At 58.3% G+C, this 26,163-nt stretch overlaps 10 protein-coding genes across 10 annotated transcripts; 5 read left to right on the top strand and 5 right to left on the bottom strand.

Annotated features, from left to right (window-relative positions):
- The first annotated feature begins 5 nt into the window (after positions 1 to 5).
- Positions 6 to 2,746, top strand: C7974DRAFT_386207 (beta-galactosidase). The gene is made up of 2 exons (XM_046141040.1): positions 6 to 1,947; positions 2,002 to 2,746. The coding sequence occupies exons 1-2, from the start codon at positions 12 to 14 to the stop codon at positions 2,652 to 2,654; spliced, it is 2,589 nt and encodes an 862-aa protein (XP_046001807.1). The 5' UTR covers positions 6 to 11; the 3' UTR covers positions 2,655 to 2,746.
- On the bottom strand, positions 2,726 to 3,763 carry C7974DRAFT_386206 (uncharacterized protein). The gene has a single exon (XM_046141039.1). The coding sequence runs from the start codon at positions 3,725 to 3,727 to the stop codon at positions 3,038 to 3,040; it is 690 nt and encodes a 229-aa protein (XP_046001806.1). The 5' UTR covers positions 3,728 to 3,763; the 3' UTR covers positions 2,726 to 3,037.
- A 127-nt stretch (positions 3,764 to 3,890) lies between these two features.
- Positions 3,891 to 5,321, top strand: C7974DRAFT_386205 (uncharacterized protein). The gene has a single exon (XM_046141038.1). It carries the CDS (start codon positions 4,073 to 4,075, stop codon positions 5,270 to 5,272), a length of 1,200 nt encoding a protein of 399 aa, XP_046001805.1. The 5' UTR covers positions 3,891 to 4,072; the 3' UTR covers positions 5,273 to 5,321.
- Positions 5,322 to 5,606: 285 nt separating this feature from the next.
- On the bottom strand, positions 5,607 to 6,977 carry C7974DRAFT_409334 (uncharacterized protein; the record flags this gene model as incomplete). The annotated part of the gene is made up of 1 exon (XM_046143393.1): positions 5,607 to 6,977. The coding sequence occupies one exon, from the start codon at positions 6,975 to 6,977 to the stop codon at positions 5,607 to 5,609; it is 1,371 nt and encodes a 456-aa protein (XP_046001804.1).
- Positions 6,978 to 7,855: 878 nt separating this feature from the next.
- Positions 7,856 to 9,696, bottom strand: C7974DRAFT_421039 (uncharacterized protein; the record flags this gene model as incomplete). The annotated part of the gene is made up of 3 exons (XM_046144280.1): positions 9,455 to 9,696; positions 9,331 to 9,408; positions 7,856 to 9,283 (listed from the first exon to the last, which is right to left on the bottom strand). Exon 3 carries the CDS (start codon positions 9,230 to 9,232, stop codon positions 7,856 to 7,858), a length of 1,377 nt encoding a protein of 458 aa, XP_046001803.1. The 5' UTR covers positions 9,233 to 9,283; positions 9,331 to 9,408; positions 9,455 to 9,696.
- Positions 9,697 to 11,638: 1,942 nt separating this feature from the next.
- Positions 11,639 to 12,965, bottom strand: C7974DRAFT_386199 (P-loop containing nucleoside triphosphate hydrolase protein). The gene is made up of 2 exons (XM_046141037.1): positions 12,817 to 12,965; positions 11,639 to 12,773 (listed from the first exon to the last, which is right to left on the bottom strand). Exons 1-2 carry the CDS (start codon positions 12,906 to 12,908, stop codon positions 11,807 to 11,809), a joined length of 1,059 nt encoding a protein of 352 aa, XP_046001802.1. The 5' UTR covers positions 12,909 to 12,965; the 3' UTR covers positions 11,639 to 11,806.
- A 681-nt stretch (positions 12,966 to 13,646) lies between these two features.
- C7974DRAFT_351751 (aspartic peptidase domain-containing protein) lies at positions 13,647 to 15,402 on the top strand (the record flags this gene model as incomplete). Its single annotated transcript, XM_046139492.1, has 2 exons — positions 13,647 to 13,988; positions 14,086 to 15,402. The coding sequence occupies exons 1-2, from the start codon at positions 13,917 to 13,919 to the stop codon at positions 15,400 to 15,402; spliced, it is 1,389 nt and encodes a 462-aa protein (XP_046001801.1). The 5' UTR covers positions 13,647 to 13,916.
- An 883-nt stretch (positions 15,403 to 16,285) lies between these two features.
- On the bottom strand, positions 16,286 to 18,643 carry C7974DRAFT_447628 (uncharacterized protein; the record flags this gene model as incomplete). Its single annotated transcript, XM_046145642.1, has 3 exons — positions 16,286 to 18,088; positions 18,204 to 18,399; positions 18,479 to 18,643. The coding sequence occupies 3 exons, from the start codon at positions 18,641 to 18,643 to the stop codon at positions 16,701 to 16,703; spliced, it is 1,749 nt and encodes a 582-aa protein (XP_046001800.1). The 3' UTR covers positions 16,286 to 16,700.
- Positions 18,644 to 19,905: 1,262 nt separating this feature from the next.
- On the top strand, positions 19,906 to 22,429 carry C7974DRAFT_111306 (long-chain-fatty-acid-CoA ligase/ protein binding protein). The gene is made up of 3 exons (XM_046134985.1): positions 19,906 to 20,060; positions 20,107 to 22,183; positions 22,233 to 22,429. The coding sequence occupies exons 2-3, from the start codon at positions 20,169 to 20,171 to the stop codon at positions 22,336 to 22,338; spliced, it is 2,121 nt and encodes a 706-aa protein (XP_046001799.1). The 5' UTR covers positions 19,906 to 20,060; positions 20,107 to 20,168; the 3' UTR covers positions 22,339 to 22,429.
- On the top strand, positions 22,354 to 24,550 carry C7974DRAFT_447622 (uncharacterized protein). Its single transcript, XM_046145641.1, has 2 exons — positions 22,354 to 23,212; positions 23,604 to 24,550. Exons 1-2 carry the CDS (start codon positions 22,623 to 22,625, stop codon positions 24,412 to 24,414), a joined length of 1,401 nt encoding a protein of 466 aa, XP_046001798.1. The 5' UTR covers positions 22,354 to 22,622; the 3' UTR covers positions 24,415 to 24,550.
- The last annotated feature ends 1,613 nt before the right edge of the window (positions 24,551 to 26,163 follow it).

Raw genomic sequence — 26,163 nt, 5'->3', positions numbered from 1 at the left:
TGGGACTTCTGATGGTCTCCAATATTCACTCATCAGAGGCTGCTGGCACCAAAAGACCCCGTGCAGAAGCTGGTGGGCGGGAACGTGTCAGTCTGAACGATGGCTGGCGCTTTCAGCGCTTCGTTGAAAATCCAGATGGCCTTTCATACGACATCTTGAAGCCGTGGATTCTTCCAGCAGCGAATCCATACCTCACCGGAACCAAACATGATCGACCCTCCGCGCCAGGGCCGGGGGCCAACATTACATACGTCCAGCCGAGCTTCGATGATGCTGTCTGGGAGGCAGTAAACTTACCCCATGACTGGGCTGCTACTGGAGAGTTTGACTTTTCCGAAGAAACCCCAGGTGGTACAGGTCGCTTGCCCATTAACGGTATTGGATGGTACCGCAAGTCCTTGTCTATCGATGAGGAAATCATCACGTCTGGGAAATCACTTTTCTTAGACGTTGATGGCGCTATGGCCTACGCTACTGCATGGCTCAACGGAAAGTTGGTTGGTGGATGGCCTTACCCCTACAACTCCTTCCGTCTAGACCTTACGCCGTTTGCGAAGGCTGGCGACAACGTTATTGCAATCCGAGTCGAAAACGCACCAGAGTCTGCAAGATGGTATCCTGGAGCTGGGTTGTATAGGAAATTAGAGTTCTTGACTACAAACGCTGTCCACGTGGGTTACCATGGAAGCTATATCACCACTCCTACTATCTCCGCCGAACAAGCGTCCGTAGAACTACGGATCGAGGTTGAGAACAAGGGCAACTCAAGTCAAACAGTACAGGTGGCTACAAATATCTATGAGCTTGATTCAAAGTCCAGGAAAGCAACAGGCGACGCCGTCGCGAAGATTTCGACAACAACTGTTTCCGTGTCTGGAGGATCAAAGCAATCCGTCAACGGCTCTACTACTGTGGCGAATCCTAAGCTCTGGGGTCCAGCACCCAAACAGACACCGAACGAATACATAGCCATCACCACAGTATCTAGTAACGGCACGACCTTGGATACGTACGAGACCCTGTTTGGTATCCGCACCGTAGCCTACGACCCAAACAAAGGAATCCTGATCAACGGCGAGCACGTCCCCGTCTACGGGTCTTGCAACCACCATGATCTCGGTTCCTTGGGCGCGGCCTTCAACTACCGTGCGGCAGAGCGTCAAATTGAGATGCTACAAGAGATGGGCAATAACGCACTCAGAACTTCTCACAACCCTCCAGCACCGGAGTGGCTCGACATTGCCGATCGCTTGGGTCTCATGGTTATGGACGAGATCTTCGATACATGGCAGTACGCGAAGGTGGAGAACGACTTCCATCTCATCTTTCCTGAATGGTCAGAGGCTGACCTCCGTTCTTTCATTCGCCGTGACCGCAACCATCCCTCGATCATCTCGTGGAGTATCGGTAATGAGCTTGCTGAGCAGTCGAACTCTACAGGTACAGCTACCACTAAGAGGCTTCAAGGCATCGTACACGAGGAGGATCCCACAAGGCAAGTTACTGTTGGGATGAACAATGCGGGTCCGAACACTGGTCTAGCCGCAGAGATTGACATTATTGGACTCAACTACCAGGGCGAGGGCAAAGGAAATGCGGCAACAGGTTCTTTTGCTGCTTTCCACAGCAAGTTCCCAAACAAGATGATCTGGAGTACTGAATCTGCATCAACAGTCAGCTCTCGCGGCGTGTACATTTTCCCGGTTACGCCCAAGAAAAGTGCAATTGTTGGTGGAGGCCCTGGTGAAGGCGGTGACCCCATCAACAACCATGTCAGTGCATATGAGCTCTACGCGCCTTCCTGGGCTGCCTCGCCAGACAAAGTCTTTGAGCAGCAGGATCGCAATCCATACGTTGCTGGAGAGTTTGTCTGGACCGGCTGGGACTACATTGGCGAGCCCACGCCGTACGACAACTCGAGCCGCAGCTCCTACTTTGGCATCATTGGTTAGTTCTTTACCTACAATTCCATGCGTAGCACAGACCACTAACTTTTACTAGATCTTGCAGGCTTCAAGAAAGATCGGTTCTACCTTTACCAAGCCCGCTGGCGCCCAGACTTTCCGCAGGTCCGGATCCTTCCGCATTGGACTTGGCCTGGCCGTGAAGGCTTAGTGACTCCAGTACATGTCTTCACCTCAGGCGATGAAGCCGAACTATTCATCAATGGCAAGTCTGCTGGTCGCCAGAAACGTGGACAGTACGACTACCGCTTGCGCTGGGACAACGTGACCTACACGCCCGGTGAGATCACCGTGAAAGCGTGGAAGAACGGCGAAGAGTGGGCGGAGGCATCCCACCGCACTGTTGGCGCTGCTACAGCTCTTAACGTTACCGCTGACCGAACGACCATTGATGGAGATGGAAAGGATTTGTCTTTCATCACCGTCGCCGTTGTTGACGCAAATGGTGATACTATTCCGCAAGCTGACAACGAAATTACCTTCTCCGTCACCTCTGGGCCCGGTGAGATCGTGAGCACGGACAACGGTGATCCTCGGGATGGCACGCCGTTTCCTTCAAAGACACGTAAGGCGTTCAGTGGTCTTGCTCTTGCCATCGTTCGGGCCGGGGCCGGATCTAGTGGAGAGATCGTAATCGAGGCCAAGGCTGAGGGACTGACCGTTGGTACAGTCACTGTGACAGCTGCGTAGAGATCCATACCTGACGGCTGTGGGTTCTTCTACATAATTAAAAACGTAGATTAGATAGCCTACCCTAGATCTTGCTCAGAGTACACACGTCCTGTCCACCAACTTGGCCCCACTCGTACGCGCTGTTGTATACATAAAGGGTTCGAACATGGTTGCCGTGATCTAAATGGAGCCCTTGCGAGTTGTATCGAGCACCTTCTAAGCGTGTGCGGACCAGTGATAATTTGCGCCATCATCAATTGCAATAGACATGGACTGAGTAAGAACACGATTTATTCGACCTGTCCGTTGCCGAAGGACACTACAATGGGTATTTCGCCGGTACCGTAAACGTCATGCTATGTCCCTAAGTCATATTCGCCATACTTGCCAATCTCACCGTTCTATCTCCCACGTCGTCGCGGGTCACGGTCTTCATGGTATTCGTTGCTGGAGATACTTCCTCGCCTCTCCGAAATCGAGTTCCTGCGAGCCGCGAGAATGTCTCCAATAGTCTGCCGTCGAGAGTCTGGTTGTGATGCGAAGCTGACTCTTCGTTCCCTTGACGATCCACCGGTTGTAGTAGTTGCTGCCCCTGAGTGTCTGCGTGTGTCACGATCCCCATCATTGACCTGTGGTATCGCATCTGCAGCTGACCGTGCATTGATGTCGCCGTACTTCTTGTTTAAGGTGTCGAGACTCATCCTGTACACGCCTTTTGTTGAATTTCCTGCCTTCTCCGCTTCAATCCTCTGGTCGCTCCAGATCTTTTCCTCTGCCTGCACAGCATCTTGGAGCTCCTTGTATAACGCCATTAACTCTGCGTTCGGTGGCTCGCGGTATCTGCGAGCTCGAATCTGTCGTGGTCCGCCGAGAGTTAACAATGCAACTTCCCCATCAACGCTATCGGCGGAGGCAAAGTGTGGGTTCATCCTTGTTGTCTTAGGACCTGCTACGTGGGTGTACAGTCCGATACCCTGCGCCGTAGGGTGAGTGTGGATGCCTTTGGGCGTGGAGCAGAGCTTGATCATGTCGCTGTTCCAGCGAGCCTTGCGCACGGCCTGAACATCGGGAGGTAGCGGGCCGTTGCTCATGCTGACTCGGAGGCGTCGATGCTACCAAACGCTATGGTACCGTGGAATGTAAACGGACAACGCGTCGTCACGTGGGGCAAGAGCGAACGCGTCTTATCGATAAGCGACGCCCTAGGATCGATTGACATCACGGCGTCATCGCGAAATCATGGGCCTGCTGTACGCTCCTCAATGGGCGTTCTGCAACCCAATTGACCGTCTCACTGACATCAGGGTGGCTGTTACTGGATGCATGCGTCATGGATGATCATGTCGTGAACCAACGACATTGCTACATCAGCGAAGGTCCACCCAGATACGGAGATGCTCTGCGAGATTTAAACCGACCTCCTCCTCCTTTTAGATATGCAATCTTCCAAGTTCATTAGATCAACTCTCAGCTTGCGAATTACGCCTAGATATACACCACAATTACGAACATTTGCAACTCGTTTGTCTATCCGACCATACTCTACTGACAACACCGATCGATTGAAGGGCCCAGTCGCAAACAAATCTTCGATACCCGGTATGGAGGCCATTAAGAACACCATCGTCGAGAATCTCGGCAAAATGGTTCCTGGCAACGAGCTCGCCTCACCAGAGAATCAGTTCTCGCTCGACGCTGTACCAGACTTGACCGGCAAGGTCGCCGTCGTCACAGGAGGCTCAGAGGGCATCGGTTATGGTTGCACGCACACACTACTTTCAAAGAACATCCAGAAGCTCTTCATCCTATCCCAGTCCGATGACATCGCTTCAGAAGCCATCAATGCGATCAAGCAGGAGATGGGTGAAGAGAAGGGCAATCGCGTAGTATGGATGAAGTGCGATCTGTCCGACTGGGAAGAGACCGGCCGCACCGCCTTTCAAATTTCCGAGCAAACAGACAGAATCGACATTTTGATCAACAACGCCGCTCGCGGTATCATGACCTACCAGCTCGCGAAGAATGGCATCGACCTGCACATGGCAACCAACCACTTCGGGCACGTAGTCCTCACATCGCATCTTCTCCCCGTCCTCAAAGAGACAGCCAAGAAGGACAAGGTCCGCATCGTCTGCACATCCTCCAACTTGCACGAGCAGGCGCCGAGCGATACAGAGTTTGCCTCCATCGACGAGTTGAACCGCGACCTCGGTCCGCAGCCACAGTACGGCCGCGCCAAGCTTGCCAACCTTCTGTACGCAAAGTATCTTGCACGCCACTTGACAAGCAAACACCCAAACATCCTCGCCAACGCCATCCACCCCGGCATCGTCGAGACGCGGCAGTCGACGGAGCACATCCACGAGGCGTTCCCGCTTGCAGGGTACGCTATGAGCGTGGGCGCGGCGCCGTTCAAGAAGACGCAGTTTGAGGGTGCCGTGAGCACGATGTACGCTGCCACCACGACGGAGAAGAGTGGGCAGTATGTTTGCCCGCCCGCAACCATAGAACAGGGAAGCGACAAGGCCAACGATGTCGAGTTGGGCGAGAGGCTGATGGACCTCACGTGGAAGGTTGTCAAGGAGAAGACGAAGAGTCAGAGTGCGGATAAGGGGTGTCCTTTTAAGGAGTCGTAGATTATGGAAGTGAGAATAGCATAGCAAAAAGCAAGACAATCGAAAATGCAAAACACTTCAAAAGGTTGCACACCCTCATGTGGACTACAGTCTTATTGCTATGCTAAGTCTACCAAGATGAGGCTTCGAATACGATACGCGAGCACGCTGAATTGCGACTAGTAACTACCAGAACTTGCCAAATGCCACCGCTCTAAAGATTAGGTCTTCCGAATCACTAAAGGAAGCTGTTGGCCGAGCTGCACAAATGAAAACAGGCACCGCCATAGCGGAGGCCAATAATAGAAAGAAAACTCCGCAATCCTGCGATCCAGAGTGTGAGTCTGACACGTTCCTAGTCCAGAGGATACACATGTTTCGGCCTTGAAATCAAGACCACCACCCCACGGCGCTCGAACTTCTTCCGAATCGCCACCTCCCGCGTACCAGGGGACCTAGACACACTGAATGGTGACCGGAGTCTAGACAGAATGACCTCCACACGGCGCAGGTTTGGCAACATGTTCGGGCCCATGCTGTTCACCATCCCGGACAGCGTGAGCATGACATCCGCCTCGTCGCCGCGGTACAGATGTACCTCGTCCACGGACGGCGCGAGGCCAGACAGGATATCCCACTGAGTCAGCATGGTGTTCGGGTTCGCCACATACACACCACAGGCACGGGTGTGAGGGGCGAGGACCTTGTAGCTGATGGCCAGCTTTTGCAGCGCGGTGAACTGGGCGAGGGAGACGACGTGGTTGCACTGCGTGCTGTCCATCTCGACGTTGGGCATGAGTAGTGTGAGATGGGTCAGCTTGTTGGCGTGACGATGCATTTGACTGACGAGACTGGCTAGGTGGTGATGTTTGCTTTTCGTTGCTGCGACCGGCCAGTAGTAAGCACCGAGCGTGTACTCAAAAGCCTCCATGCGCTTGCAATGATCTGAAAAGCGACGGAACGCGTTGATCTCCACCCAGCAGTGCCTGAAGCGTAGATCCGTGACGGGAAGGTCGTTTTTGAGATTCGCCAGGAAGGACGTGGTAATGCTCATGTTTGAGAACTCGAGGGTGACTAGGTGCGGTCTGGCTGCGAGGTTCCAGCACATTGGAGACAGCTTCGGGTTCGTAATGGCAGTGAACTTGAGTGTGCGCAACATGGGCAGGATTCCCGCCGTTTTCCAAGGCAGGATGTTAGTGGAGCCACCCAATTCAAGCGTGGTGAGATGGCGCATGGTGCGGAACACCAGACGCAGTGAGGTGTCGGCAAGACGGTTTTGAACATTCCTCCTCCAGGTAGAAGGACTGTAGGGTTCACTTCCGTTCAGTAACGCCCACATGGCTTCCAGCTTGACCATGTTTTCTGGTCGAATGGCCGGCCTTTGTGTAAACCCGTAACGGCTGTCAAAGTGGACTACCAGCGTTCTGTATGCAGAAGCTTGTCTGATCAAGTTTTGACCAAGATCTGAGTGAATCGTTCTGAATGTAACTTGAGGGACGGGTGAAGTAGGGCCATAGGCCAGCTCATACAGCCTGATTAGATTGTCCTCAATCTCGTCCGTGCACCCATCAGAAAGGTCGAGTGTTTGTAACGGCTCGAGCACGTAATGAGCGCAATCGGCGACAGCTCGCGAAACCGTAGTCAAGGCCATTAGAGCGTCGTAGTCGTCCTCAAGGTTCTCGTACACCATGACCTGGAGCTCGGGCGGAAGGTCTGGCAAGCCCATCTCGAGATGGCCAATCGGTCAGATGCAGTGAGGAAACCTTGGAGCCCAGCGACGCTGAAAGAGTCATTAACGTGGTACAAGAACCTTCCACGAGAGTAACTTACTGGCTTGGGGTTTGGACCGCTAGGACGAGGAAGACCAGCGGCGCGCGGCGCGGAGGATGAGAATGTATCCACTTCAGCTCAATGGCGGTCGATTAACGTTGTCTGAAAGCGAAGTCTCTGGCTGCGGAATCTCAGCCCACTGTGTCTTGTAAGGTTACCAGGCTTGTGGTATCCAATGGGTGCGCGAAAGAGAAGTGCGGGAGGGGTGAAGAAGGGAAGTGGGCTAGCCGGGCAGCGATATCGCCCCTGTCAGCAAGTGAAGCCCTGAAGCCCACAATTTAGCTCCCATGCACTAACCAGTATTGCCGAATTCTGTCAATTAGATCTTTTGATCTTGGAGTCACGATATCAGGAATCATTGAGCAGTGTTGCGAGGCGCTGTATCCCATCTTTTCATCACGGATGCTTCACATCGGTGTAGCTAGCTAGTCACGGCTCTACTTGAGATGGTGATCATGGATCTTTATTCTTTGCTAGCAGGAGTTTGGAGAAATCTGATGTTTGCTACGATCATATGTCTACGGTCACACTGACTCCAAGGGTGCTTGGACATCGGTGTGTAGACAGATGAACATCTTCCAAAGCAACCATGTATACATTCGATCTTGTATCAAAGCCCAACCGTACCCGCATCAAGCGCTCTGGAGAGGCCCAGCAGCCGCACTGAGCAACTGAATGCCGACATATGTAGACTTGTGCACCGACGACTCGTTGTAGGTCAGATACAATCGTAGGTCCTGGATGCCGTGAACTGTTCCTCAGAAGTCTAGGAGCTCAAGGATCGAGCTCCAGATGAAGTTCAGTGCGCGCAGCCGCTTCTCGCAACGCCTGCGAGCGACCAAGACCCCCAATCCGACGAGTCAAGTCTTCCAACTCCTGCAGCTCGTGTGGGAGTGGATGGCGCGGAGGCTCAGACACGACCTTGATAGTGCACAGATTTGGCAGAGGACTGACGTCCGCCATCTGGTGCATGACATCGAGTAACGTCTTGGTCACCGACGTCTTGTCACAGTCGTGCAGTTCCAGGCGTTGGAGCGACGGTTTCAGCGATAGTAGGACTTTAGACAGTTTCTTGAGTTGCCGGGGTTTGCGCCGGCCGGCATCCGCGTTGACGTGAAGAGGATGCAGGAGATCATGGCTGATGGCCAGTGTCCTTAGTACCTCGAGCTGTGCTAGTCCATCTGAGTCACGGTATGTATTGCGCAACAGCACCCCCGAAGTGAGAATGGTGACATGCTTCAGCGTAGTGCTGTGGGATGCAAGATTCTTAATCAGCCTGGCAATATTGTAGTGCGTTAAGGCGGGTGCCGGCTTCTCCCAACAGAGTGTGTACCTAAATGTCTCCAGTGTACGGCAAGCGCAGATAGCCTTTTCCAGCGCTTTGGGAGATACATAGCACTCAAGGAAGTGGAGCGAGGAGATCGACAACTTATGAGCAGTGTCAACGAAATCGAGCGTGAAGATGGACACGTCCATTCTGGCAAACTCAAGCACCTCTAGCGTCGGTACTCGTAGGATGTGACCGCAAGTGCGCTCCATGGTGTAGTTATGTATTCCCACAAGCTTGAGAGTACGAAGCGCAGGGCAGGCGCCCCGTACGTCTGTCTGCGCCATCCATTCTAGGGAGCCTGACATCTCGAGCGTGGTGATGTGACGCGCAACTCTCAGAAGAAGTTGCAAGAGATCACGTATGTCTCCTTCCAAAAGCCTCTTGCGCCATATCTGAGCTCCGTACATTGTCACCGGCGCAAGCTTGGAAATGAGAGACATGTACTGCCCAAGCACCTTATCATTGATCCAAATCTTGTCTTCTCGCAGGGTATCGATGTTGTCGAGCTTGAGGGACGTGAAGTTCGATGCATGTTTGAGAAGCGTGTCCGCAAACGGATCACCTGTGCTGGCGATGGTGGATATCGGTGGAATCGCGGCACTGTCGCTTGCGAGTGCCAGTAGGTGTGCCATCACCTTGTGCACCACTTTAGCACTGCCTGTGGAAAGATCGATGAGGGAATTTTGTTTATGGACCACAAGAGCGCAGTCACGGGTGGCCCGGGATGTTAGAGCAAGATTCTTGAGGCTCTTCGCGTCGCCATCGAGATGGTGGCAGATCAGGAGCTTCAGTTCGTCCGCAAGGATACAGAGGCTGGCCATATCGAGGGGCGATAACACAGTCGGTGGGTGTTTATTTCAAGCTACTGGAGACTGAGAATGGTCAGAGGAAGCTGTAGCGGAGGGATGTGGCAGCTTACAGAAGCAGACTGCGTTGGCAGTAAAGCGCGATCGTGGACCGCGAGGATAGAGAACAACCAGACTTCCTTATGACAGGCCTTGCGGTCAGTTGCAGCTCCTAATCGCGCAAGGAGAAGTACATACCTGCATTGGGGAGACGCTGGAAGGACAGTGTTGGCTGCAAGCTCGCAGCTAAGCTGGGCCCGAGGACGCGAGGGGTTGTGAGTAGTAGATGATCTCGTCGGCTGCAGTGCGATCAATAAGAACCCTTTTTTGAACTTACCTAGGGCTGTTGTTGTTTCGGTCGGCTTGAGCGGCTGTGCCTACGTGGTGGGGTCTGACGTTGTGGAGGTCAAGATTCACGGAGCTAAGCAGTTCGGCCAGCCTACTCCCCTGCCAGTGACCCACTGGATATGCTTGGCTGCTCGAGATATAGCACGCGCAACATCTCCTAAGGATCTCGAAAGATCTAAATAACCTGCCAGATACCCGCATTATTTGGTCAGTCTGCTCACACGAGAAAGCCGCATGACCTTCATTGTGACCGCTTCATTCAGTCCTTCGCGAGCTCCGAGCAAACCTCTCCGCAACAACTCTTGGAGAAACTTTTCAGCTGGGCAAGAATGATATCTAAAAGACTAGGCTGATCTTGCAGAGCGCCAGTGCTGCAGTGACGGACAAGCGCCTCTTTGCACTCGGATGTACCGAACCACGAATAGCGGCAAGACGAACCATAGCAGAGACGAAGCGCAGCAGGGACGGAGCGCGGCAGAGACAGACCGAAACATGAACTTACCATTGCCTCTCGACGTGCAATCGCGAAATGTAGCCGCACCAACGAACCCGCAATCAATCACTCTGCTTCTCCGCCACCGATTGCGCCGTGCTTGCTGACTGGGGATACTTTGCGCCAGCAAGACAATCTTTATTCAGACACAATCGACGAAAACCCTCCCGCTGTCTGTTGGTGGACTCACAACTGCGGAACGCAGTGGACAGACGTCCTGATGCTCTTGCAAAACAGTGCCAGGTAGTGCGCCTTCGCGTCGCAGTCGGCCGTTCTTCTCATGTAGCTCTTTTTGTGAATCATACACCTGCTGGTTCTCAGGGATTTGAGGCAAATATGCCGGATCGACAGCAAACTCGTCGTGCTTGCTGGGGGCAAGCGCGCGGCTGGCCGGCCCGGTCCTCAGAAGATGAAAAAGGGGGAAGAAATGGAGGTCAGCCTTGAGACCTCCAGTTAGCAGTGCCACTAGAAACACATGGAGAGAAGACATACCAGAGGTCAAGCTTCGGAGCCCGTCTGATATCGCACGTAGGTGAGACACGATGGCGAGCCGTGCTCGAATTTCTCACAGGAAGCCAGTCGTCCTTCTCTCAGCTCCACAGCATGACATCTCAAGCTTGAGGTACACCTTCAACTAAACAACGATCCAAAATCAACACTTAAAAGATAAGGCATGGCTTACCTACCTAAGCGCCGCGAGCAAACAACCATCGACCCAACCCCAAGCACCTAACCCATCGATCCAACGCATGAACCAGGAACCACAATACTATCCACATCCCCCATATATCGTGATCACGCAGAAGTCATCAGCGCAAACCACGCCTGCCCGCCGTCGACGTGAGGTCCGGAGAAGCACACCACTAGCCGCATCGGGCTGGCCCGGTCGAACCTCGCTACCTACCCGGGCCACGCCGCCCCCGTCAGGAACGTATGCTCGAATCCCATCACATCGAGGCCATACGTGAACACGTCGAGCGAGACTCTGTTCGGCGTATCTACTCGAAAACGTAGACCTCGGGCGCGATACGTCAACCATGCACCAAGCACCCGCTTGCCGAGCGCCCCTGTTCTCAGACCGGAGATGCCAACGTCTATTATTATCCTTTGCAACCCGGCATCGTTGTTCGTCTGGCTTTCGTGCTTGTCAGCATGCTCACTCTCCAGACAGTCTCGGTGGGTAATTGACCACTGGTCTGTCGGTACCCCACAGCCCACAGCAGCGGTCCACGTGACTTTGAGGGTTGGCTGTGGGCGCGAAACAGGCTGTATGGTGTACTACACCGAGGTGCGCCACCAAAAGCTGCAAGTGCGTTGTCTGATACCTGAATCGAGGGTACATGTGACTCGGATATCTAATGCTGGGGCGAGACACGACATCACGCACAAGGGGGGAATCGGAGAAGGGAACAGGCTGGGATGGCGTTGGATCTGGGTTTAGGTCTGCCGACACGCAGGCCCGGAGCCTTGCCGTGCTCGGTGCACGATTTGCAGGCACAGTCTACAGTTCTCAGCTTGTTCGGTTACTAGGCTTGTGGATTAGGACGGAGATGGAGAAGGACACTGCGGTTGCGGTGGTGGACATGCTAGTATTTATTCTCCTGCCTGATCCGTCTCCCCGTTTCTGTATTCGTATTCGCATGCATGTGTGGTTCTACACGCCAGACGCCGTGCTAAATGCAACAACCCCCCCTGCCATCACTCGGCCCTCACTTCGACATCGCAAACAGCCCCGGCTGCATGTTGATCCGACACAGCTTGGCCACGCACCCACTTAACTGCAACAGCGTCTGCACGCCCTCGAGAATCCGCATGTGCGTGAACCCAATCTCCTTGATAAACTCGAGCTTCGCATGCTCGCTCAGCGTATCCACGCTCTTCGTGACCCGGAACATGGTGCTGATGATATCGTGACACGAGTACCCGAGCCCCCACAGCTCTCTGAGCCCCGCCATGGCGTCGTCGACGCGCTGCTCCTGGCACGCTTTGATGAGCTGCTGCACCTTGATGGGGTGCGGGCTGTCGACGACCTTGAACACGTTGTCGCCGCTGACAAACCCGAAGCCCGCGCTCGTGCTCTGCAGGTTGTTGATGGCCTGGCGCATGTCGCCCTCGGCGGAGAAGACCAGCGCCGCGATGCCGTCGTCGGAGTACGGGACGGATTCTGCGGTGATGACCTGCATGATGCGGCGCACGACCTGGGCGTCGGTGAGGCGGGCGTAGCGCAGGATGGCGCAGCGGGACTGCAGCGGCTCGATGATCTTGTTGGACTGGTTGCAGGCGAAGGCGAAGCGCGTGGTGGCGCTGTAGATTTCCATGGTGCGGCGCAGGGCCTGCTGGGCGCCGCTGGTCATGCTGTCGGCTTCGTCGAGGATGACGAGTTTCTGGCGCCCGGGGGGCAGGGTGACTTTTTTTTGCGCGAAGCCCTTGATGCGATTGCGCACGACGTCGATGCCGCGCTCGTCGGAGGCGTTGAGCTCGAGCACGGCTTCTTTGTAGGCGTCGCCGAGGAGTTGGCGGGCGAGGCAGAGGATCGAGGTTGTCTTGCCGATGCCGGGCATGCCGGAGATGATCATGTGCGGCATGTTGCCGTCCTTTGCGATGATCTTGAGGCGCTCGATGGTCTCTGTGTTGCCGACGACATCGTCGAGGTACACCGGGCGGTATTTCTCGACCCTGTAAAGTTAGCAACGTTCACTATCACGATGTTGATGCATACCATGGGAGCTCATAGTTGGCCCCGCCCGCGGCATTGGGATTCGCCCGCACAGCACTGCTGGCGGCAGCTTTCGAGGACTCGGCTTTGGACATGTCGGCTGTGGAGTGACTTTGGTGACGCTGACGCGTTGACGCGTTCGCGACTTAGCGCCATCACGTGCGCACTTTACTCAGCCCTACGAGCCTGGGATTGAAATAGCTCGCTCCACTCGCTGTTCACGGCCACGCGCGACGTCGGATCGGTCGCAGATCTCCACCGCGACTGCCTGTTCCTAGCTGTCACGACGCACGTCAAGCTTTTTGTTCCCAGCTTGCACATCACTTGCTGTCAGGCTACGACAGCGTCCAGACCTCGACTGAACACAAATACGCTGTAATTATTGCCGCCAACGGCACTAGCCACAGTGGGGCGCCGGGCTTAAGGCCTGATGACATCGGACCTGGAGTTGCCGGGCGCTGTCGCTGTGCATACGCAGCGCTTTACGCAAGCTCCAGCCACTAGGCGAACGCGGCATTTTTGCTGGCGGTACAGTGTCGTCGTGGTGTCTGCCTCGTGATGTGATTGTGCTGTCAGTGTCGGCACTGTACTGCGTCTTGCTTTTGCTGTAGGTACTGTGCAGTGTACGGTGTCCAGCAGGTGGAACGGGGCTGACGCGGTGGAGCGGAGCGCTCAGGCGGTTGAAACCGTTGCGTTCGAATCACGTCTCAAGTGCGCACCGCCACAGCCACGCAATGACGGCCAGGAACCGAAAAGCGCGTTGGCGACGCCGTCCAGTGGAGGGCCGGCGGCTGCGCTGCGTGGGCCGCAAGATCCGAGCAGCATCCTTAGGCGTCGTCATCACTGGGAACTTGGTGATCGCCCCCTGCGCAATAAGACGCAGTAGGCGCCTATTCTTCACTGCGCGTTTGCTTTCACTGCTGCTCGTTCGCTTCTTCAGTACATCCTTTCTCCCGTTACACATTAGCTGGTGCACGCAGCCGGGTACGCCAGAGCCGACTGCGACTCGTTGCGCCGCAGATTTCAGCAGCCACCGCACCGACCGGCGTGCGGCACATCTCATATAGCAGCGCGTCGACCGCCTCCTGCAGTACAGAGTCCTAATGAAGATCTCGATATTTTTTGCCGCCCAGCTGGTGTCGTCAGCGGCTGCGCTGGAGCTTGCGGCGCGAGAGGTACTACCCCGGACGTGGAGCGAATCCTCCCGCGTGGACGCCTGTCCGCGAGTCGCGGCCCTTGCTTGACGTTGACAGACACTGACAGCACCACCAGAACCCCAGAGTCGTCGGGCTCGACATCCAGCGCCGCAATGTGCCCGACCCCGTCGCCCGCGACCTGCGCCGCCGCCAGTCAACGGTGCAGCAGACGCTCGACAACCTCGAGACGCTGTACTTTGCCAATGCGACCATGGGCACGCCGCCGCAGTCCTTCCGCCTGCACATCGACACGGGGAGCAGTGATCTGTGGATGAACGCGGCCAACTCGCGGCTATGTACGGAGCAGGGCAATCAGTGTGGTGACTCTGGCACATACAACGCCAACGACTCGTCGACGTACGAGTTCGTCAACAACGCCTTCAACATCTCCTACGTCGACGGCTCCGGCGCAGCTGGCGACTACGCCACCGACACCTTCCGCTTCGGCGGCCAGACCATCCGCGACATGCAGTTCGGCATCGGCTACATCTCGTCGTCGCCCGAGGGCATTCTGGGCATCGGCTACACCATCAACGAAGTGCAGGTCAACCGCTTCGGACTCGACGAATACCCCAATCTGCCGCAGAAACTCAAGGACGACGGCACAATCTCCACCAACGCCTACTCCCTCTGGCTCAACGACCTCGACGCCTCCACGGGCTCCATCCTCTTCGGCGGCGTCGACACCGCCAAATACACGGCCCCACTGCGCACCCTCCCCATCGCCCCCGAGCAAGCCACCTTCGCCGAATTCATCATCATCCTGACCGACATGGGCACAATCGCGCACCCCACCTCCCTCTTCTCCGGCTCCAACGTCCCCGTCCTCCTCGACTCCGGCTCCAGCCTAACCTACCTCCCCGACCCCGTCGCCAGCGCGCTGTACACCTCGCTCGGCGCGCGCTACGACACGCGCCAAGCCTCCGCCTTCGTGTCCTGCGACCTCGCGAACCAGTCCGGCGGCCTCGCCTTCGGCTTCAGCGGCGTCACCATCGAAGTCCCCTGGAACGAACTCGTCATCACCGCCGCCGTGAGCCGCGGCACGCCCGTGTGCATCCTCGGGATCGCGCCCGCCGGGTCCGGCACCAGCGTGCTCGGCGACACGTTTCTGCGCTCCGCGTACGTCGTGTACGATCTCGAGCGCAACGCGATCTCGCTCGCGCAGACTGTGTTCAATGCCTCCGCGTCCGATGTAAAGGAGATCGCTAACGACGGCGTGCCGGGTGCGAGTGTGGTGCAGGGCGCGGTGTCGACGGCGGCGGTCGGCACGCAGGGGCTCAGGATGGCGAATTCGACGCAGACGTCAACGGGCGGGGGCCCGATGGTTACGGCGGGGCCGTGGGTGGTGGGGATGGGGCTTGCGGGCGTGGTGATGGGGTTCAATGGGTTTTAGGGTTGTGAGGTTTTTTCGTATCTGGAAGGATTGCATGGGCGGCGTTTGCATAGCGTTGGGTTTATTTGCTTGTTCTACATACACCGTTCGGAATCGTAAATACGGCATTCTTCACACTTCCATCTACGGCCTACTATAAGCTTGCGGTGTGCAGGGGTGACGTGTTTGAGATTCGCACGGGCAGTGAAGACGGGTTGTATGGGCGCGGCAGGGCGAAGTTGGGAGGAGATGTGAGAGACCATGACGCGAATCAGTACGATGATTAGTCATGCGATTCAGTAACCACGCGAACCGGCACGCCAACGAACTACAGAGACAAGACTCGCCCGTCTGCTGGACCCTTTCTTACCCGATCGTCAGACCCTACCACCACCCCCCTCCCGCAACCCCTCTCTTACCGTTTGTCTCTCAGCCGCTCGTCTCTCAGCCCCCGTCTCCCACGCAGAACAAACGGTGGACTGCACAGTAAAGATCTCAGGCAGATATCCCACCCCGCGACAGCCGACAGTGACGCAGGGAGAATGCACAAACACTATACAGAATACTTTTCTGCCTACACTACAGGTAATTTGTAAACAGATTCCAGCTTATAGTATTGTGATGGCGACAAGTTCTTTATGCGGTCAGTTCGCTTGAAGGGCGCTTATGTGCTGTTTTTTCTGGCACTTGAGAGCGTGGGTGCTGGACGCTTCTTCTTCTTGTCAGACGCTGATTGTCAGGCGAACTGTGTGCTGGACCCTGCGTACCGGAGTCTGCGTGATAGACCCTGCGGACCAGAATAGTCTCCTTCTCTTCGGACCCTGTTTTGGACCATGCTTTCTCTTGGACCCTTCTCTTTACTTTTCAGACCCTGAAATAAGAGTCCCCTGGAACCCTTCTGTAAGACTCTTCTAGAGAAAAAAGTAGAGATGATAATTACAATTTAACTAAAGTATGTTAGATAAGTGCTAGCTACTAGAAAAACTTTAGCCAAGGCCCTTCTTTCAGACCCTTCTTTCAGACCCTTTTTGTTAGACCTTCTTCTCTCTGGACCCTTCTCCTCGAGCCCTTTAGACCCTTCTCCACAACCCCTCCTGTCAGACCAGGGTCTGGCTGCCGGACCCCGCACCGCGCATCATCCAACCCCTCGTCCACAGAATTCCTCGTCCCCAGAGTTCCGGATCCAGAACGCCTTGGCCTCGCTCTTGCCCAGACCGCGCATCTGGACATGGACATCTCGACAGGACATCTACACGCCACGAGAAGCTGAGTTGAGAAGCATTCCGCAGCCCAAGATCCACGATCCACGATCCAACGCCTCACACGCCCCGCTCGCCGCCACTGCTGCGCGACGCAGGCGATGCATCCTGCAAAGACGCCATCACGGCCGGCGTGGCGTAGTACCGCTGCCGCGAAAACACCGGGGCCGGGGAGGGCGTCGACGGAGGCCTGGTGTGCGCGTGAGGCGGCACGGTCTGCGACAGCTGTGCTGTATCGTGTGCGTCAGTGGTAGAGTGGCGCTGCGACACGACGGGAGCGCGCAGTGACGCTCCCTGCGAGAGGCGCTGCGGCTCGACGACAGAGGCGCGCTGCGACAGGCGCTGCGATGCGGTGTGCGAGGCGACTACGGAGACGCTGCGCGGTGAGGCGCTGGAGGTGTGGAGGGAGGCGCCTTGGGAGAGGCGCTGGGGGTCGAGGGTGGACGGGCGCTGCGACTCAACGCCCGACACCCGCCGCGGCTCCGCGACGGACCGCCGCTGCGACGAGCGCTGCGAGATGTCGTACGAACCGACGCCCGAGCGCCGCTGGGTGCGCGGATACGTGTGCAGCGCGTAGATGTCATCGGCCTTGATCTCGGCCATGTCGCTCGCACCGCGCTTCGCCTCTGCGCCGCCATCAGATCTCCGTGCATCCCGGCTGTTCGCCACGCTCGCCGCGTCCGGCGTCTGCGTGTCCCTGGTTTCAAGACCCTTGTCCTGGTGTTCCTCGTTCGTCCTGTCGTCGTCCTTCCCATCGTCGTCCTTCCCGCCCACCCCCGCGATATCAAAATCCACTCCAGACTCCCCGTCGTGAAACCGCAGCGTCAGCAGCGATAAACTCAGCGACAGCGACGGCGCGTGACTCCCCACCGGCCGCCGGACCACGGTATCGCACGACGCTGACGCCGAGGGGTGTACGTACGGCGCCGCTGGATGCGCGGCCGCGTCCAGATCCAGGGCGGAGGTGCTGGTGTGCGAGAAATGTGGCGACGCTGGGGGAGAAGAGGGGGCGGAGGGGTGTTTGGGGCGCGTGGACAGGGAGGCGAGGAGGGAGAGGAGCGAGGCGGCGAGGAGGGCGGTGGTGAGTGCGATGGAGGAGCAGAGGGTGGGAAGGGCGGCTGTTGTCAAGGTGGTGGAAGGGGTGGAGGGCTCGGTCCGCCACGCGCCGTAGAGCAGATATGAACGCAGGACTGCCGCGCTGGTGGCGGCTGCAGCCGGCGTGCTCACCGCCGCCAGCGTGGCGATGTGTCTGAAGTCGCAGATGGGCCGCAGAAGTGGCAGCGGGAGCAGCGCGACTAGCACCGTGGTGAGCGCGTCGAGCGCGCTGGCGACGAAATGCAGAAGTGCCCACGACGCGCCCGAGTCGGTAGTGCGCCAGGAAGTCGTGATGGGGCCGGCGAAGAGAAGCGTGGTGCCGGTGTGGAGGAGTGCGGTTGCGGCCGTGAGGGCTGGGGTGTTGTTAGTCTCCACACGCTACTCTCACTGCAACGGGGACTGGACTTGAACTAGGACTGCGACTAAAACTGCGACGGGCACTGGGTTGGGATCAAGAAGGGAACTCACAAACAACAGCCACCACGACCTGGCGATGCCACCGCCGTCCCGCAGCGCGGAGTACTCCAACACCGACACCTACTTTCACAGCACCGGTGCCGAGACTCTGCACCAGCGCTGCAGTCCAGAGCAGCACCTCACGCGCCTGTCCGTCGCCGCGCCGCACGCGGGCGCCTGCGAGTGCTATATCGGCGAGTACACACACCTAGATCAGTCGCGTCAGCATCAATGTCGACAGTCCACGGCCTCCTTGTAGACGTGGTGAGAGCTGATGCATAACGTACCCCAGCAACCCCAACAACTCCCCCCTCACATCCCCACCCACCGCGGCGCCGCCCCCGCACCCGCACCCACACAGCGCCCCAGCAGCTCAACAGCGCGGCGCAGCCCAGCGTGGCGGCAGTGGCAAGACTCCAGGGGGGAGGCACGGGGGCGGCAGCGGCAAGCATGGCGGCCGTCGTCGTTGCGTCTGCAGGCGTTGTTGCGGTTGTGGTCGTGCTGTGTAAGTCCGTGCTGCGTACAATCCCGGTGCGTACAATCCCGGTGCGTACGGTCCTGGTGTGTCGGTCGTTGACGCGGCTGCTTGTCGCGCGTCTGGCGCGGATGGCGTGGGTGGCGGGGGTTCAGGGGCGAGGGCGAGGGGAGGAAGAAACACATGGAGACGAGGGCGAGACTGCGAGAGCGGTGGGTTTGTATGTGGGCGCGGGCATGTTGGGGGTTGTTTTTCGGGTGTTGGGGGGAGGCTGGCGGGTAGAGGTTGTGTGGTGTTGCACGGCAGGAGGGGTGGGTTTTGGGCGGGCGCTGGGTGTTGAGCATGGAGAGGGTAGAGGGCTATTTGTTTCTATTTGTTGTTGTGTGGTGTTTTCTGGGGGTGGTCTCCAGCGAAAGCTGTTTCTCGCGCTTCTGGTAAAGGTGTGAGGTCAACATGGCGATGGAGTGGCCGCTGGTGCTGGCGGAGCGCCACATGCAGCCTGTGTTGCGACTGGGATCATGGCACGAGTTGTTGTTTTGTTTCCGTGCGGGCGGTTCGCGATGCGAGGGTGCTTTTCAGTGGTGAGTCTGTGGCACGAACGGAACTGCTCAGTCATGGCTGCTGCGTCCTGAACGCAGTCTCGGTGGAGGGCAGAGTTAGTTGAGCACACTGCCGCTGCTCGAGAGCACCTAGATAGGCATTATATCAGCCTCTACACTGACAATCTCACCTCTGAATAACCCGCTACCAATGTTGTCAAACACGTCGTTGCACAGCAGACCAACCTGGCCGCCGGATCTCGTGCGTAACCTACCGCATGTGGCAAGTCCGCAGTGTTGTCGAAAGTGGCCGAAATCCATGTCGCACGTCTGGGCCGAGGCGTTTCCTGAAGCGACGTCCTCCCGTGATCCGGGGCGGCCAATCAGGTGCGCGCCGAAAGAAGGCTCCCGCTGCATGGCGCGCATCGCGTCCGCGTGGCCCAGATCTGCGATCGACATGTGAAGCGCCGCTGTGTTTAGCATGTGGCTGTGTCTAGCATGTGAGCGTGTTGTATGCACAATGCCCGTTGCAACAACAAGACAGGCTCATCCACGCATGTACTGCACCAGGGCATTGGGCGCTTCAATGCGGAGGATCCGGAGTCCCCAGCTTGCACGGCGCAGAGTTGCCCGAAACGCATGGCGGCGTCCGAGCCCCGGTTTTCGCGTGCGTTAGGCCCTAACGTGCCTCGGTACGTTGGAGAGGAATGTGGTCCTTAACGTCCGGGGCATCCTCGAACTCCTGTAATCTGACCTTTCTGCGTCCAGTCTATCCGTCCTTATCTCTCCATCTCGGTTCTGTAATAGCAGTGCATTTGCCTTGAGCTCCCCGCATCTCGAGGCGCAGCTCCCCAGGTATGTCTGTGCGGCTCGGGGACCCCGACGAAGCTGACCAGCGCAGAATACTCTTAATTCACGTCTGTCAGACCGTGTCCATCCTTGAACCACTGCAACACCGCTGCCATGTTCGGACCTACAGATCCCCAGCTTGTGCGCGCACAGGAGCTGCACGCCCCGCCGCCCAAGGGCCACCCGTACAGTCTGCCCCTCGCCGGGACTGAGACTGAGGGGAAGAGCGCCGTGTATCGGCACTGGCGGTTCACGGACAAGCCGCTGCTCGACAGCCTGGTCCCGGAGATCAACACGCCGCACGAGGCCTTTGAGGCGACGGCCGCGCGCTTCCCCAAGAACAACTGCCTCGGTCACCGCCCGTACGACCCGGTCGCGAAGAAGTTTGGCGGGTACGTGTGGCAGAGCTACGAGCAGATCTCGGCGCGCCGCAGGAACTTTGGCGCGGGTCTTGTCCATCTGCACAGGCAGGCCGGTGTCACGAAGCCCAAGCAGTACGGCGTGGGGCTGTGGTGCCAGAACAGGCCTGAGTGGCAGATCACCGACCTGGCGTGCATGTCGCAGGCGCTGTACACCGTCTCCATCTACGATACCCTCGGCCCAGACACCACCGAATACATCATCAACCACGCCGAGCTGGCATGTGTGGTGACGGGCATGAACCACGTCACGACGCTGCTGAAGCTGAAGCCGCGCCTGCCGACGCTCAAGATCATCGTCGTCCTGGACCCGCTATCTGCGGGCGAGCTCCCTGGCGAGTCCAAGGGCGACCTGCTCAACTCGTTGGCCAGCGAGCTCGGCGTGACCATCCACTACATCCGTGATGTCGAGGCACTGGGCGAGAAGCAGCCGCTCCCCGTCAACCCGCCGACCCCCGACGACACCGTGACCATCAACTACACGTCAGGAACCACCGGCAACCCCAAGGGTGTTGTGCTGAGCCACCGCAACGCACACGCCGCGACATGCACGAGCATGGTGCTGCTCGGCAGCGGAAACGACCAGATCATCTGCTCCTTCCTCCCGCTTGCTCACATCTACCAGCGACTGGGCGAGCACGGTGCTCTCGCGGCCGGCTCGGCCATTGGCTACTTCCACGGCAACATCGTCGAGCTGGTCGAGGACCTGCAGCTGCTGCGGCCGACCATCTTCTCCGGTGTGCCCCGTCTCTACAACCGCTTCGGGTCGAAGATCAAGGAGGCCACCATCGAGCAGGGCGGCATCAAGGGCGCGCTGTCCCGTCATGTTGTGTCTACGAAGCTGGCCGCCGTCAACGACAAGCAGAACCCCACGAACACCCACATGCTCTACGACCGCATCTGGGCCAAGAAGGTGGCGGCCGGCCTCGGTCTCGACCGCTGCAAGGTGCTCGTCAGCGGCTCTGCGCCGATCGACCCCAGTCTGCACCAGTTCCTGCGCATCGTCTTCGGCAGCAACTTCACACAAGGCTACGGCCTGACAGAGACGTACGCGGTGTCGCTGATCCAGCACGAGGGCGACTTCACCTCTGGCAACTGCGGCGGCGTGACGCCCAACACCGAGGTGTGCCTCGCGGACGTGCCGGACATGGAGTACCTCTCGTCCGACAAGCCGTACCCCCGCGGCGAGCTGCTCGTCCGCTCGACAACCACCTTCAAGGAGTACTTCCGCAACCCGGAGGAGACGGCCAAGGCCATCGACGCCGACGGCTGGTTCCACACGGGTGATGTGTGCTCGGTGGACGAGATGGGCCGCTTCAAGATCATCGACCGCAAGAAGAACGTGCTCAAGCTGGCGCAGGGCGAGTACATCTCGCCCGAGCGGATTGAGAACGTGTACCTCGCCAACTGCGGGTGGATCGCGTCGGCGTACGTGCACGGCGACAGCCACCAGTCGTTCCTGGTTGCCATCTTCGGCGTGGCGCCCGACATCTTCCCCGGGTGGGCGTCCAAGGTGCTCGGCGAGAAGATCCCCGAGGGCGACCTCGACAAGCTCAGGCAGGTGCTGGGCGACAAGCGGCTGGAGGCGGCGGCGCTCAAGGAGCTCAACAAGATCGGCACCAAGAACAAGTTCAACAGCTACGAGAAGGTCAAGGCGGTGCGCCTGTTCCTGGATCCGTTCACGATCGACAACCAGCTCTTGACTCCCACGTAAGTCTCGGTGGGCTGACTATAGATGAACCCTACTGACATGTACCAGATTGAAGCTCAAGCGCCCGCAGACAGCGAAGGCGTTCAGACAGCACCTCGACGACTGCTACGAGGAGGGACTCGCAGCGGAGAGCAAGGCCAAGGCCAAGTTGTAGATGTTATCGTGCATTGAGCGAGATTGGCGTGTACGAAGATGGAACTGTCAGACGGATAGACAATGCCGGATTGCATTGACAGCGTGTACATGTAAAATACGAATAGATTACCGCAGCTACTCATTGCACCTGAATACCTGATTTTCCCTCTGATCGCCCGATGCAGCACACTAGCGCGCACCCTAACCCAGCAACAACCGCGGAGCAGCTCGTCCAAAACAAACACCGCATTCCAAACACCGCCGCGTCATCGTCCCCGCAGCACTCACGCGCATTCCAGCGCCATGGCCGACGACAACGCGCGCGTCTCGCGCTTCCGCGAGCACACCAACACCGCGGGCAGCATCCGCGCGCCGCCCGAGGAGCTGTGGAAAACCGTCGGCGCCGACACGGAAGCGCTGATGGACGCCTATGCCGAGGAGAGCACGCGGCCCGCGAGCGGCGGGCGGGCAAAGCGCCTGGTGTGGGGCGCGGTGAAGGAACCCGGCCACACGACCCACGAGATGGACGAGACGGAGGGCCTGGACGAGGGCGACGCGGGCAGGAAGCCGCGCCGCATCGCACCGCACCGGGCGCCGCGCAAGAACAGTGTCGTCACGCTGGCCACGGCCGAGGGCACGTTCAACCGCTTCTCGCGCGCGTTCGCAAGCGTGCTCAGCAGCGTGCTGGGCAAGCGCAAGGCCGCCGACGACCACGAGGACGGCCCCCCGGCTGACGTCTCGCCCGAGCAGGCGCTCCTCGACGAACGCAAGCGCGCTGCCGAGGCCGCGTACCACCTCGCAAAGGCCCAGGGCCTGCTCCCCGCGCCCACCGTCTACGTGCGGCCCGGGCTGGCGGCGCGGGCTGCGTCTGCCGGTACGTCGAGCACCTCCCCGTCCGCGGCGTCGTCGGCGTCGGCGTCGCCAGCATCGACGACCACAGTGGCGTCGGCGCCCACGGCACCCCCCATGTCCCGCATGGCGTCGACGTCCGCGTCGTCCACAGCCTCCACCTCCACCTCGTCGATCCGCTTCGTGGGCGCAGACGCGGCTGACGCCTCCAGGAGACCCAGCATGCCCGTGCGCTCCCACACCTTCACTCACGCCGACTCGCCTCTCCCGCCGCTCCCCTTCTGCGCCCCCCCTGCCCCGCCACCCCGGCCCGGCACCTTCGCCCGCGCACACACCTACGCGCACCCGCGGCCCCACACCGCGGCCCCCGGGTTCGGCGGCGAGTATGCGCGCGGCCGCGGCTTCGGCGGCCGCTTCGACGCCCCGCTCCCTCAGCGCCCGCACACCGGGAAGCGTCGCAAGATCGCCGTCGAAGCGGGATCTGAGTAAGCAGCGCAGGCTGTCGCGGCGTGTTAGTAGTCTGGAGATCAAGCTGGCGAGTGCAAGGGCGGAGCTTGCACGGCTGGCTGGGGGGGAGGGCGAGGAGGTGCCGATGGTGCCGCCCGTGCCGGATGTGCCGGCGGGGTTTGATGGGTTTGAGGCGGGGCCGGAGCGCGGTGAGCGCGGCGGCGGCAAGCGGCGGCGAGTGCTGGACGATGATGCCGCTGTGTCTAGCGATTCTGATGCGGAGCCTGTCGAGGCCAGTACGGTCCTGCGCGACGCCGTTCAGCAGCCCGAGCCCCAGCAGCATGGACCCCCGCAGGACGACCTCCACCACCACGACCCCCCCGCCGCCGAACCAAACCCAAATTTAGAACCAGAACCAGAACCAGACCCAGAACCACAGCACCCCGAACCCTCCCGCGCCCCAAAACGCATCCGCAAATCCCGCGCCCAGAAGCAGAAGCGCGCTCGCAGTCGCAGAGAGCAAGTCCCACACGCACACACAGATGAAGAAGACGAGGTCGTCGTTGTTAGGCCCGGGGGCGGGGTGCCGCCTGTGCCTTTGTTGCCTAAGGGGGTCGAGGGGCGGAGGGTCGGTGTGTTTGGGGGTAGTAAGGGGGGTGGACAGGGACAGGGAGAGGGAGAGGGTGGACATGAGCATGAACAGGGAGAGGGGAAGGGGGGTGAGAAGCGCGAAAAGCGCGATAACGTGGACGCGGAGGCCGACGACGGGTACGGCGGCCTGGGGCACGAGATGTTCTAGCCGCGCTGCACCGCACGGCACCACGCCGTCTCGGGGTGTTTTTCTTTCCTTTCTTCCCTTTTGTTCTATTGGTTTCTTTTGTTTTTCCTGGATTTTATGGCGCTGCGGCGTGCTTGCGTCGAGGTGTTTGCCTTGGCAGACTGCGTATTGCACACACGCCCCATCGCGTTTCTAGTCGCTTGCTGCACATTGCGTACTGCGTTCTGGCACCTGCGTACTGCATTCTGCATTCTGCATTCTGGATCTCATTGCATTGCATTGCATCTCATTGCATGGCATTGCATCTCAGCATTGCATCTCATAGCATAGCGCTGCGGCATAGCACCACACAGACTACACCAGACTGCATTACCAGACTGCACACCAGCCTCGCGCCCCCTCGCGAGGCCACGATTTACGTACTCCACGATGCCCACGGCTCTTTTTTCTTTCTAAATAGTCTGCATAGCAAAGGAGACAGTTGATAGTAAACAGTTAAGAGGAAACAGTGGATAGTAAACAGTCATCTACGGTAGCCATGCTTTTCCACTTCAGGTCATAGATTAACCCTCATCCAACCCTCCTCACCATCTCCATCTCTGCTCCCAGCCCCGTCTACTCAGCTCCCGCATCCCCTCTCCCCTCCTTTCCAGCAGCATCTTCCTGTCCGGCTTCTGCACCCTCAGCGCCCAGTCTCGCCTTTCTCATGGCTGCTTCTTCCCCGGCCTTGCTGATTTCGGCATCCAAAGGGAGGGTTTGTCACGAGCCTTGACCGCGGTTTCCTGCTGAGCCTCACGTGCAGTCTTCTCGCGCTCGATCTTCTCCCGTTCCGTCTGCAATCGCTCAACGAGTGCACCCAGCTCGTCGTTTGAGCTCTGTAGGACCGGGGGCTTTGTTGGTATTTCAGCGTCCGTCTGGGATTTGGCCTGCTTCTCGGCCTTCCGCTTGGCGGCCTCTTCTTCCACAGCCTCAGCCTTGCGCTTCTCTTCCTTCTCCTTCTGAGCTTCAGCAGCTTCTACCTCCGGGTTCACTTCCTCAAGGAAGACCAAGTATGCGTCGCTTTGGCTCAATTTGGGATCGTTCCACTCCAGCTCAGAGCGCGTATCATTGTTGAGCAAGATCCACTTGGACTTCTTCTCTCTCGTCTTGCGAACAATGGTATATAATTATGGCCACCGTCAAGGCCCGACCCAATGTGACAGATCACCGCACCCACAAGAAACCTCCTGCCGCCCAAGTCAAAATACGCCGTTGGGATGAAGACTTTGCTTGTGGTCTTCTGGCCATATGCGCCAAACACCCAGCGCTTCAACAGAGCTTTGACAAGCGGAGGCAACTGTATTAGTGCTTCGCGTGAGCGAGTCCCCACATCTGTCCTACTGCCGTGGGCGCACATCTCTTCGGGGAGACGAGAGCCAGGTATCTTCCTCCAACCCCCATCGCCGGACGGGATCAGGTCGAGCAACGGAACCACTTTTCCCTCAGGAAAGTCTTTGAACAGTGCTACGATATCAGCTGTAGGATGCCTGGTCTCACTTGACTGTCGAATTTGCATAGGTCGCACTGGAACTCTCGCGCGGAGTCAAAGGCTGCCCAGACTAAGTTGATGGTCGGGCAGAACTCCGCACATAGCATCTCGACGAACTCGTGCACATCTTGCTGCTCATGCTTTTCGAAAGCATGGTTAGCCTATCTGGACTTCTCGGCGAGTTGGTCGACCACCGCCAGCACAAGTTCTCGGAAATTTCGAAGGCTTCAAGGCAAGTGCCA

This window comes from Boeremia exigua (assembly GCF_020726555.1).
Source record: "Boeremia exigua strain MPI-SDFR-AT-0100 chromosome Unknown C7974scaffold_2, whole genome shotgun sequence".
NCBI classification, from domain to species: Eukaryota; Fungi; Ascomycota; class Dothideomycetes; order Pleosporales; family Didymellaceae; genus Boeremia; species Boeremia exigua.
Note: the sequence above shows the minus strand (reverse complement) of the source record. Positions and strands in the feature narration are given on the sequence as shown.

Bases quoted from the DNA above. Each gene is read 5' to 3' on its own strand.
- C7974DRAFT_386207 (XM_046141040.1), top strand. From the start codon at position 12: ATGGTCTCCAATATTCACTCATCAGAGGCTGCTGGCACCAAAAGACCC. The intron at 1,948-2,001 runs GTTAGTTCTTTA...AACTTTTACTAG, and splicing joins CTCCTACTTTGGCATCATTG to ATCTTGCAGGCTTCAAGAAA.
- C7974DRAFT_111306 (XM_046134985.1), top strand. From the start codon at position 20,169: ATGTTCGGACCTACAGATCCCCAGCTTGTGCGCGCACAGGAGCTGCAC. The intron at 22,184-22,232 runs GTAAGTCTCGGT...GACATGTACCAG, and splicing joins AACCAGCTCTTGACTCCCAC to ATTGAAGCTCAAGCGCCCGC.
- C7974DRAFT_386206 (XM_046141039.1), bottom strand. From the start codon at position 3,727: ATGAGCAACGGCCCGCTACCTCCCGATGTTCAGGCCGTGCGCAAGGCT.
- C7974DRAFT_447622 (XM_046145641.1), top strand. From the start codon at position 22,623: ATGGCCGACGACAACGCGCGCGTCTCGCGCTTCCGCGAGCACACCAAC. The intron at 23,213-23,603 runs GTCCGCGGCGTC...CCGCTCCCTCAG, and splicing joins GGTACGTCGAGCACCTCCCC to CGCCCGCACACCGGGAAGCG.
- C7974DRAFT_386205 (XM_046141038.1), top strand. From the start codon at position 4,073: ATGCAATCTTCCAAGTTCATTAGATCAACTCTCAGCTTGCGAATTACG.
- C7974DRAFT_386199 (XM_046141037.1), bottom strand. From the start codon at position 12,908: ATGTCCAAAGCCGAGTCCTCGAAAGCTGCCGCCAGCAGTGCTGTGCGG. The intron at 12,774-12,816 runs GTATGCATCAAC...CTAACTTTACAG, and splicing joins GCCAACTATGAGCTCCCATG to GGTCGAGAAATACCGCCCGG.